This window comes from Emydura macquarii, unplaced genomic scaffold (assembly GCF_026122565.2).
Source record: "Emydura macquarii macquarii isolate MOO-44397 ecotype Brisbane River unplaced genomic scaffold, CSIRO-AGI_Emac_v2 contig_67, whole genome shotgun sequence".
Taxonomy (NCBI): Eukaryota; Metazoa; Chordata; order Testudines; family Chelidae; genus Emydura; species Emydura macquarii.
Window position 1 is genome coordinate 10,074,568 of NW_027130204.1, and position 12,669 is coordinate 10,087,236.

At 39.9% G+C, this 12,669-nt stretch overlaps 1 protein-coding gene across 2 annotated transcripts in view; it reads right to left on the minus strand.

The window, feature by feature from the left end:
• Positions 1-12,669, minus strand: part of KCNMA1 (potassium calcium-activated channel subfamily M alpha 1) — a 708,266-nt gene that overhangs the window by 121,502 nt on the left and 574,095 nt on the right. For both annotated transcript variants that reach the window (XM_067539508.1, XM_067539518.1), the window contains exon 17: positions 5,581-5,667. In XM_067539508.1, coding sequence (XP_067395609.1) covers positions 5,581-5,667 — 87 coding nt within the window. The remainder of the gene's footprint in view (positions 1-5,580; positions 5,668-12,669) is intronic.

Here is a 12,669-nt window from a genome sequence, read left to right on the forward strand (position 1 = left end):
AAGAAAAATAAGCAACAAATCCACAGGGGCATGGATGACTATAGTCTTGGTTCCGGTGTAAATGATTAGGCTGTTATTAATCTATTTAGACAAAAATATCAAGGGCTTAATAATGCTTCACACTGTACAGGGATGCTATAGAGTGGGAGAGTTCACAGAGAGCTCTGTACTTTCCTGGTGCAAGGAGAAACATAATCCATCTTCAGAAGCACAAGAAAAGAGGGAGTGACTAGCACTGTGTGCAGGGGTGACTGGGCCTGCTGGGGTATTTCTGGGTGTTTTCCTGTGCTCTGTCACAGGGCATTTCCTAACGGTGGGTGTTATGATCCTCACTGTACAAAAGGGGGAACTGGAGCCTCGAGAAATCAAAGAGCCAGTCTGCCACATGTGTCCAAGCTCTTAGGCTTGTATTTTAACTGCCAGACTACCTGGAGTCAATGGATATTTTCCACACCTCCACCTATGGCTGGTGTTTTTAATTAGAAATCTAAAGGTTTGGTTCAGATATCAGCCTCAATATTCGGTTACTTGTCTGTAGACCATCCAAACCCCTCATGTCTACAAAACAGCTGAAAGCCTTGCCAGAATCAGCTCTCTCAAGCCACATCTGCTACTTCCTGCTAACGGCCTGGCTAGAAGTCTACTGAGAACATGTAAACACTTCAGATTGGAACCCCAAGCACAGAGGAAGCTGGGGAAAAAATGCAATGAAAGGGAAATGAAACTTCTTTGTTCCTTTTGAGTAAAGGTTCAGGCGGCTTTTACTTTTTAACCACAAAAATCTTTTGCAGTTATATCACAGTTATAAGTAGTCCTTTCCCTACTTAAACTTATACCTTCTTCTTGCTGCTTGATATCCACTTAGACTCCTTTATCTATCTGTACAGCCTGGGTATATTAGGTTGATGGGAAGGTACATGGGTTCAAGCTGGTATAAGAGGGTTTAATTCAAGCTGTGAATTTAATCTACACAAAACCATTCAAACTAATTTAATTCAAACATCTGAATTTGGTCCGGAGAGTTTAAGTGACCTGCCAGGAAGGCAGCAGGGTTTAGTGGATTCAGCATGGCACTAGTAGTCAGGAGATCTGAGTTCTAAACCTGCTATGAGGACTAACTAAATAACATATTCAAGCCAGTCACTGTCAGAGATAGGATTGAGACTCAGGAGCAGCAGTTTCTACTCTTCTATGGACTATGTGGACTCTAAGGAGGCACCTTCCTCCTAACTAACTGTGAGATCTTCCTACTACTCCTATTGGTCAAAATTTCTGCTGCAGAACATTGTGTCTCCAGAAATCTCATTCTCTTCCCAAAACAAGGGGATGCAAAGCCACAGGAAACAAGTGAAAAATTCCTCTCCAGTTTTTGCAGTTCACCCTTCATACATTTAAATCCAGCTTTAGGCCCCAGTTCTGAAGCAGGATCTTTTAGCATAAACCCCTCCTGAAATCCCTAAGAGTTTAGAGGGACACTGCACAGATATGGGGTCCATGCTGCCAGTTCCCAATGCAGAACTAGGGCCCTAGTATATGTTACGCTTGATACTCAATGGGCATGTCTATACTGTGATCTGAGGAGTGACAGATGTTTGGATAGGCATACCAGCACTAGGTGGCTAAAAATAGCAGTGTAGATACAGAGGCCTGAGCTTCAGCAGGGGCTGTGTAAGTCAGGAACCCAGGTTGCTAGCCTGTACTGAAGCCCATGGTCCCACCTCTATCCTGCTATTTTTAGCTGTGCTAGCATGAGAAAAGCTATCTTAGATATGTCTGCCCATACTCCAATCACACTGCAGATTGCAGTGCAGGCATACCCTAAGTGCAAGACCAAGAATAAGTGACTGAGATGCTTTTTAAAATGAAATTACCATATCGATAAAAGAATTAAAACAAATGGATTTCCATAATGCATAATAAAACCTAAGTGGCTAAAGAATGATTAAGACATCACTCATAGGGTATCAGACACATTAGCACTCAACATTTTATTGACAGCTCTTCTCTACAATAAATCCTTAACAAATGTGTGTAATATGTACCTATTATTTAAAAACATTAAAAAATCATAGTTTTAGTAATATACAACATCACCCTACTACAAATTATGGTACATAAACAGTGTTAAATATGTAATGCAGTCTGGTATAGCTCTAACCTAAAAGACTTGCCAGCATCCCTTAAAGCATATAACATATAAACAAGAAATTTTAATTTGAGCTACAAGTGTATAACATACGTTTGCTTTTGTTTTATTGTACTTAGGTAAAAAATCCTGCATTTCGCTCTCCTAGAATCTCTTTTTTATTGCTCTTCAGATCCCATTAAAGCAAAGTGTGAAATCAAAGGCAGAGAATTCACAGAGGGGGATTCAGTTTCTCGCAGTTTTGAAACATTTTTTTCTGACTCTGATTCACCAAATTAAAAGGGTGAAATTGGCAATTTTAATAAATGGCTTTGTTAGTTGAAGCTCATCTGCTAAGGAACTGCTTTGCACGGAATGGCTAGGAAATGCAGGAAGGGAGGCATGTAGCAACCATGCATATTTCTGGTCAAAGACTTCCTGAAAAGGTAAGTCAGAGTTGGGAGTTCTGCTTCAACTTGCTGTTGTCACGGATGGAAATTAATATACAAGTGCTGAGTAAATTTATTCTAAATATATCTTCATTCTTCAACTTCGGTCTTTTCAAAAATGCCATGCAAGGTTTTGCCCTGTGCAGTCCCCATTAACTACGATGGGGAGTTGCATGGCTAAAACACTTTGTAAGTACACAGGTTAGTGTCTTGGTGCTAGCATGTGAATAGCCTTGTGCATGTGGAAAAGAAAAGCGGCAAGAGGGAGAACAAGAATTGCTTGCTGGGCATACAGGCTGCTTGAGGCTAGGGCCCACAGTAATAGCTTTCCCAAATGCAATGCTGGAGATGGGAAAGGGCAAGGCCCTAGCTGTGCTGTCCTCAATCCTTACAAGCCAGCTATAGCAAGGGTATCTGCCTCCAGTGTGTTCCTTTGGGCCAGAGATTGCTCAGTGGCACCCTGCCTCTGTTTCCCCCTCCTCAGGGCCTTTAAGAACTCCCCCATATCAAAAATAATTTCAAACAATCCCCAGAGTGGATCTCATTCATTTAGTCTTCTAGGTACACATGGGCCCTTCAGGCCCCAACCCCTTCAGTCTCCCACCCAGCAGGCCAAAAAAATCACAAAATCTTTGAAAAACAGAACCCAAACTCACTCTGTCTTTATCCCAGTTTCAGCTTGGCACAGCCCCTGCTCCCTGAGGGTCTGTCTCTCAGACTCTGCCCAGCTTCTTGGGCAGGGTCTCTCTCAGGACCCCAGCTTGGACTGCTTTCTTCTGCTTAATGTCAGGGTCAGTTACTCTCTCAGCCAGCTCCTACTGCAGCTTCCTGCTGTCTTTTAACCTGGGATTGCTAGATTCCCCTCAGGTGGGGCTCATCATGTAATTAGGCCTGGTTTAGCCCCAGGCTGTCCAGCTCAAGGGCAGGCCACCATGTGACACCAGCAAGAATGCTGTGCCCTTTCGAGGGGCCACAAGACTGTCGTCAACACGCTTAGCTCTGTCTAGAATTGGTGTAAGGGAGATGAGGGGCAGACCCATTACCGGTGAGCATCTGTTGGAGTCATGTGCCTCTTGCAGGGCTAGGGCTTAAATTGACATTTAGCTCTTGGGACGCGCAGCACTAATAAAGCACTGAACAAACCTTTAGCAATCTGCACTTCATCCCTTTGAGATGGACAGAATAACACTGAGGTATTTTACAGATCAGGAAGTCGACTCAGAGGGCCTAACCCTACTCTCACTGGCACTGGTGCAAATCAGGAGACATTCCATTGGAGGCCAGTTACAAGGGGAGGGAGACCAGAAGAGCAGCCCATTCTCCCTCCTTGATCGGCTTGGCTGCTGGGGAATGTTTATTTGGGAAGGAGCAGATAGGGTCACTTTGCTGGGGATAAGTAGCATTCCCTGGCTTGCCCTGACAGCTAGATGTGGAGCTGGGAAAGAATGTTCCTTCTTTGGCAGACTAGACATAGTCAAGGGGTGATTTTCACCTCTCTCTGTGCATCACTTCTGTGCCATTTGACATAGCTGGCATCCACGGGAACCATTTGGCAGAATTGGGTTTTTGTTTGCAGGCAACTAGAGGTTGGAATGTTTATAATCATTCTGATATGTTGCAGCTGGCTGGAAGGGACCCTATGGCCAGGCAAGTGCTAAGCTGGCTGGAAATGCATGAGCCAGAATCAGAAGCAGGTATATTTGCAAGTACTCAGGAATCTGTGGTAAGAGCACTAGGAGGAGCTGGTTAGGCCTCTGTACTGTACACAGATATGGGCCCTGTCCTTATGGAGTGCCTGACACAACAATATGGCTGAGGAGGGGATGGTGGTTCTGGGAGACAGCTTCCCACTGTTTGGGTGGGCATAGCTGCAGCTTGGAAGAAGGTCTTTATGGCCTAAAAGATGGAATGGTTGCTGAGGGAGAAGGTGGCCAGTTCTGAGATAACAATTTGATTCCTTAATCTCAAGTTCAACATGATTTAAAAATAAAAATTGCAGTCAATGTTATTTCTTGCACATTGGAGCATCTTCTTTTTTGTTTTGGGATAACACACATTGCGCGCACACGCGCCGGGGGGGGGGGGGGGGGGGGGAATGATGCAGAGGAGAGACCAGGAAACAAATTACTTTCTTGCTTTGTAAAAATGTATTTATCTTCAAAATATTTTCAAAAGTTATTTCTTTATCTTATAAATAATTTTTTGATATTGCTGTTTTATCTTTCGAAAGACTTCATAATCACGAGACGCTGGGTGTGCATTGTGGTCTAATAATGACATACCTGCTAGGCACGAGACCCAAGATTTCTTCTATAACTGACGCTTGAATTACTACATACCTTAATCTCACTGATACAGCCAAATGCTTAGTCTGCTAAACAGGTAAAGTAGCCCACACTGGATGGGGAGTACTGCTTGGTTGTAGTTTGATTCATTATTATGTGGCTACACGGTATATAGTTCTGATAAAGAATAGTGACAAGATGTCATACTGCTAGTGTAATGCTGAATGAATACTGACTGCTCAGTTTGCCCATAACAAATATTTCTTCAGGTTGCTGAAACTTTCCATATATAAAAGAATTTCTCTGAACACCTAGACCTTAGGCCAAAATTAGGGACCCGATTCTCTGCTCAAATAACTCCACTAAAGTCAAATAAGTTACAGCAGCAGAGAATCTGGCTCAAATCCAAAGGTTTTTTTCAAGAGGTTAACAAAGCCTCTAGCTTAACTTTTCTCTCTTTGACTCTTTTTCATCATTGAAAATGAAATAATAATTTTGCAGCATTTGACTCCAGTTAAAGTTTTTTGGCCAGGGGAAAGGGTCCAAAAGAGAGTCATGTACTTAGTGGAAGGCAAAATTTGATCTAATTCAACCCCCACTGAAGAAATGTGAATCCTTCTGTTGCCTTCCACAGAAGTTGGGGTGAAGCTTTAAATGTCAAGAATAAAACTAAAGGCAGAGGCTGCATTTTTCAGCTGAAAAGATGCAGAAAACAAATTACCTTTTTACTTCTTTGGCATCACTTGCAATGAAGAATCCTAAAGTACCTTCTTGAATCTTGACATGGTTTCCAGGATTGATTAATATACTGCTCAATGAAACACAAACAAACAAAAAGACAAAGCTATGAGTTTGTATCACTTTTAATTGAATACTTCAAAATTCTCTATTATTGTTTTACTTTAGGGGACCCACTAGTCAGGGAAGGTTATATTGAAATTTGAAGCTATTCTTTAAAATTTCCAATCAGATTACCACTTCATCATCAACAATGGGTATCATTGTAGAACTTAAATTTGTAACAATCATGTATCTTCCCTTAAAATCATATCACCATTTCAGGTCTTATGTCATTACTTTCTTATATTCTAGCCATCAAATAATTAGCTTCTTTTACCAAAACAAAGCAAAACAAGCCTCTCAGAAAAGCTACATGTGAAGCAAAATAGTTTAGCTTTCTTGCTCTATTATTCAGGCTGGTGGAAAAGTTCATGATATGGTGAAAAGGGAAGAAATCCCCCAACAAAATCACCATTTCATAACAGTACAAAGAGTCATTTGTCAAATTAAACCATTTTAAACATCTTTGCGCCAATTTCTACTGAAATGAGAAATAATGGGACCCCTATCTGTATATATTATATTATTGCTTATAATATAATATATACACACATACACTCAAGGGGAATGGTACAAGACAACCAGTAGCCATTGCTGAGGAAAACATAAAATGAGTATAACATTAAAAAAAAATTTACTATGCAGCTTCTGGAAGAAAACAAAATAACTGAGCCACTCTGACAGAGTGACAGAATCTCAGTTTGATGGAAGAAACTGTAAGTTCTTAACATTGTGTGTGTTGATCTCTGTCTATGTGTAAAATATCTGGTGCATTGTCATAAAGATTTAGCACCAGAGTATTTTTGCTTAAGGCAATTTTGTAAGATACCAGGCAGCAATACTTATTTCCCAACATGTTTTACTATGAAGTATAATATAACTAAGCTCTTAACTTGACAAAAAGCTTAATACAGTTTGTCAAATGTTTCACTTTTTTTTTTTTTTTTTTTTTTTGGGGGGGTCAAATTTAATCTTTTTAAGTTAAAGAGCAGTAAGAGTTAGGGTGACCAGATGTCCAGATTTTATAAGGACAGTCCTGATATTCAGGGCTTTGTCTTGCATAGAAGCCTATTATACCCCACCCCGTCCCAATTTTTCACACTTGCTATCTGGTCACTCTAGTAAGAGTACACATGTAAGACTTACTGTACACAGGGACTATAAGCAACTGTGATACTTGTGGCCTTATCAGACACTGACTTTCAGGAAAGATGCCAATGTAGCAATAAAAAAGACATATATATGAATGGACATAAGGGGCTAACATTGAAAGTGTATGCAATGCTAACGATTTGTAGCCTTATTATTTGGGGGAATATATAGGATCAAGAGTTTAGATAGTCTTAGTTACTAATAAATTGTTGAGTTGGACAATGCGGGTTAGTATAGAATATTTTTGTTAAATACAGAATATATTCATATATTGTACTTTTATATACAGATTGTGCATATACTTGTGGATGTGAATCTGCACACACACCTATATACACACACACACACACACGTACCCATCAAAAGTCCTATGTGACAAGAACCTTTAGCTTGCAAAATCAGCATTTAGATGTTAGGTAATGTCAGATTTAAGGCTGCTGGTGCAAACTTAATCTCTTGTGCATATGTTTTATGACACAGTACTCATTGTCATGATCACTTAGTATTTTTAGCTCAGGCCTCCTCTCTCATTTAATGCACAGGATGGATGCTGCTCGTGAACAAAAAGCTATTCAATTGTTTGTTTTATCTTTAGTGCTTGACGTGTGGCTCTATGCAGGAAACCCCGCTCTGAATACAGAATTATTCATTGACTCATGAGTTTTTTCAGCACTATTGTATCTGAGTGCTTCCTGAACATTTATTTATTAATTTTCATAACACACCTGTGAAGAGAGAGAGGTGAGGGGGGTGGCACTATCCCTATTTTACAGATGGGGAGCTGAAGCAATGGGAGATTAAGGTCAGAAGTGTCCACTCATTTTAGGTACCTGATCTGAGATTACAAGAGCCTGATTTTTCAGAGTACTTAGCATATAGCACTTTGTATGTTCAAAGCCTCCCTTGCCTCACTCACAACACAGCTCCTACTTTGACAACAAATGAGGCAGGGATCCTACAGACAACAGCCTCCATCACTACGCAACCCCCAATTCATTCCTAAAGCACAGACCACCCTGTGCAATGAAAAAGTCAAGAGGTCCTGAAAAAAGTATAGAATTATGTAATTAAAGACTTTATCATAATGTGTGAGCACAAGGGGACTGAATTAAAGTTGCATAGGCAATCTTAAGTCTGAGTTTTGAGTGCTGGACTTGGCAACTTCAATGTTCTTTTAACTTGCCGGGAAGGGAGGTGGGAGGTTAATACAATTTTCTAGGTTTTAAAAAAGAAAACTGAAAACAACAGGAATTCCATCACATGGAATCATACTGACACCTGAACGGCTGGAACCTTTAGAGCTGCAACACAGACCTCTGCTACTCAAGCTAACAGAGATATGGATAGGAGCAGCAGATTATCATCCACTAGATGTGGATGAGACACACACTTTGTCAGTGGTTGGGATTCACATATCTTTGCTGACAGAAAAAATGTTGAGACTCAGGAATGATCAATTCCATTCCAGATTCTGGAAGGGAGTGGTCCCTTGTGATGAGAGACTTTTCTGCTCCTGTTCCACTCAACCCTGACCTCTTGTGTCCACTCTGTCCCTGCCCTATCTCTTTCCTTTCCTCACAGCTCCTTGTCTTGGTTTTTCCCTTACTTCCTCATCCTAGACTCAGACTCCACAACTAGCCAGTCCCAGTCTCCAACTCCCACACTCTTCTTCTTAGTCAGAGTCTCCTTCCCCAGCCCGTCCCACTGTTTCTCCCCCACCCCAGTCCCAGCCTTCTCATCCCAGGTTCCTTGTCCTAAATAACTCTTCCCCCATGACATCAGGCTTGTGGCCCCTCTGCATTTGAGTTAAACTGCTTCTTCCTCCATACTGCCCAGGTGCTAAGAGGAGAGGGAGAAGGGGGGGACAATAAGAACACAAGAGTGACATTTTGCCTCCTCTCAATGCTGGTACCCAGTGCCAAAGGAAGCCAGAAGAAGCAATTTCAGAGAAAGTCCTACTCAGCCCCTACAGTCCTGAGATGGAGCATGCTCACTGCAGATGGAATAGTCTGAGAATTCAGCTGCCAAATACTAACAAATCTCTACTGACCATGTGCAAATGGATTTTTCAAATGTTAATAGATCTGTGTTTTTCACAGAAAGTGCAAAAGGTATATCCCTGACACACTGGTAAACCCCAGGACAAATGTCAAGCTCTTGTTCCAAAGCATGGAGATGCTAGATGAAATGGCTGTTAAAAATTTTTGTAATGAGCAAAAGAACATATTTTTCTTTAATCTCAGTCTTGGAAATGGATGAGTCAGGCTGAGGCAGACACCCGGTATGGAAAATTTCCTCCCAAACAGTTAGTTTGTCAAGGTGACAAGCACCTGAAGACAGGGTCTTATAATGGGAAAGGTCAGGTAAACTTAACTTTAGGTGATGCTTCCAACTTTCACTTTTATTTATATGAAATACTAACTCACATGAATAGATTTCATATCTGTCATAATATCTTGTACTGAACTAGGTCATAACCACAAAATAAGGATTTGTGACTGTGTATGTGATGGGAATAAAAATAAATCTGTCTCATTATTGTTATTAGCAATAAATAACAGCATAGGCTCAGACAGGTTTGATTTTATTCTCACAAACTGATGTACAGACAATGCAAACATCAGCTACTCGCAAGCAACTTCTACCTGGTTTGCATGGCTTATAAAAGCAATTAAAAGAAGGTATTTCTGATGGGACTGCTATCTTACAAAAGCTAGTATTACCAGCGTGAGCTATGGTTTGGTAAATATTCATTCAAGTAGGCATAGGGTTAAAAGATTTTTGAGTGACTGGAAAAAAAAAAAAACCTATGAACTTCACAATAACTTCATCATCATCACAGTGACATGTATCTGAATAACAAGCCCACACTAATACCAACTGTTTGTATTACTTTGTGTCTCAATAGAGGAGAAGACGGTATGGTATAGTAAATTTGTGGCTTTAGAAGAGGAGGAGTTCTATCAGCACTTCAGCTAGTCTCAGCATCTCCTTTATGTATTTCTAGTCTTTATACACAGTGAATAGCAGTAAATAGAACAAAGAAACAATTAAATGCATTATATGCCATGCATTGGAACAATGCTATGAAAAATGACATCTTCTGATTTTTCCAAATATACACTGATATCACAGTCATTTGATCATTTTTATCTAATACCAACCTATCAAATCAGACAAGGAACATCAGATAATTTAGAACTTTTAAAGAGATAATCAAATTTCCCTATGTTATTATATTTCCAGTTTAGGTTAGCTTCAGTTCTAATGCAGAAGTAGCTAGCTAGAACACTTTTGATATGTAGCTTTTTTGGCAGTCCTCACTTTCAGGAGTATATTCCTCTGTCATAGGGCATCTCATACTTTTTCACAACATGGTTTACATCTCAATACAAAGATTCTCTTGTGGACAACCTGCCTTTCCACTCAGAAATGTGTGGACCATATGGCAGCTATAGCCACATCTTTACATAGAAAAGTATTTAATGTATTTTTATCTGCAGTTTAATGCAATTTAGCAGTAGGAAATTGGGAGAAGAAGGCAGCACCATGTGACCAGCTGATTCTCCATGGACCACTGTGGTCCACAGACCATAATTTGGAAACCTCTGCTCTAGTATGATCTGGATCACTCCATAGGGTGGGTTCATTTGAATAACCAGCATTTTAATACAGCCAATGCAAGGTCATACATCTAGCAACAGAGAATGTAGGACACATTTACAAGATGAGGAAACATCTAAAGGATATAGAGTGATGGTAGGTAATAAGTGGGCATGAGCTCCTTGTGTGATGCAGTAGTTAAGAGTGAATGTATAAGCTGGGCACTATCAAGGAGAAGTAGGGAGATGGTATTGGCTCTATATGCAGAATTAGTGAGACTAAAATACTGGAATTCTGCACACAGTTCAGTCTACTTAGTTTGTCCAAGAGAAGGTTAAGACATGACTTGGTCATGGTGTACAAGTATCCTACATGAGGAAGAGATATCTGATAGTAGCTTCTGGGTAGTTGATCTGATTGAGCTCCCACGGTGTTGAGAACTGCACAGTTTCTGTTCTGGTGTTTTAAATGTACAACCCATCCACTACCAGTATCTAAGTAGAGGCTCACCAGAAAATATCCTAATAGCCCAGAGTCACAGTAACAGATCATGACCCATGCATATATTACCTCTCCCTTTACATGGTTAGGACTGGTTACACAGTGTATCAATATAGTGGTTTGCATAAAATATATATAGTATGTTTACATTACATCATGAAGTTACTTGTATAAATGCCTTCTCTACAGGCATCAAAATCTTCTAGTGCTTTTTCACTATCTGTGAAACTTTCTTGGTGTGCTCATCTTTACTACTGTTACATAGTCTGTTGTCTACTCCGGGCACTGGATGGCCTGAAGTTCAGTTTACAAATCATCACTGGGTACTATGAAAAACTGACCAGCCACTTTTTAGCAAGGATAGTTTCTTTCAATTACTTGACGTCGTAGAAAGCTTACCACAAGATAATATTTTGCTATGCTATTATAATATATTAAATGACCCTCTTTTATACATTTGAGAAGATAAGGAGAAAAATTTTCTCTATCGTCCCATGCCATCCAGTATTCTTCAGTCTGATTCATAGAAAAAGTGAACCATAAGCTTTGCTGTCTGCATTTCTATTGATTATTTTGATCTATTGATGTCTATATATTAGTTTTCATACAGTTACTGAAAACAAACTTACAGAGAAGAATAAGTGTCATGGTGCATTAATTTGTTGGCCTTTTGCCCAAATGGAGCCTACACTCAGATCACAAATGGACACAAGTTTGGGCCCCTAAGCAGGGCAATGGCTCCATATCACAAAGCTACCTCAAAGTCTAGTCTGATTGTCAGACTTTGCTCCATAAAGACCAAGTGCTCAATTACTACGGATGATGCAGGACAGGAATTAGTTTAAGACACATTGGTAGATTTGTGTGTAGAAGCCCAGGATGGAAATAGCAGAAAAAACAGCAGAACAAGGCAAGGCACCTGAAAAGGAAGCTTGGAGCCCCAGGACTGGAAGACAAAGGAATGATGTAGGTCAGAATGGAGGTGCATTGGTAGAGCTTTATTAGGAAACTCGCATAGCACCAGCCAAACTATGTCTCGTTCTACAGTGTTATGAGCACGTTATGTTTTACTTTAATTCGGATACATTTTCAAAAGCACTAAGTGACTTAGAAGTTTTGGAAAATGGGACTTAGGCTTCCAAGTGACTTATGTGCTTCTGAAAATTTAATCCCGAATTGCTAATATCTAACTCCAAAATGTAACATGTAGTATGTACACATAAATAAACAACACAACATTTGTGAACATCCATGACAAAGAACCTTTTCTGATCCAACAATATTCCTCTTCATGTTTTTAAGATACACTCCTAATAGCTATTGATCCCTGCCTGAAAATACTGGTCCATTTTTCAAACTCAATGAAACACAAATGGCAAACTTTGGACTAAATCAATGACAAAAGCTATGACAACTCTGGTTTAAACCTTGTGGTAGATGTACTGTACCATTCCCCATGCAACTAAATAGTAACTCTAGTATATTCATCAGTCACATATTATAATAGTCATAATAATTGAAACGAGATAATGGGATGTTATCAACTATAGCTATCACACAGTCATATAAACACAGCTACCATTTTAGACTGGTTCATGCTGTGCCCAGATGAAATGCACAATATTAGTGCAATGGCCTCCTTAATTGTGCCACATCATGAAAACACATATAAATTATAGATATAATTTGAACCAATATGGCTTTTCATAACATG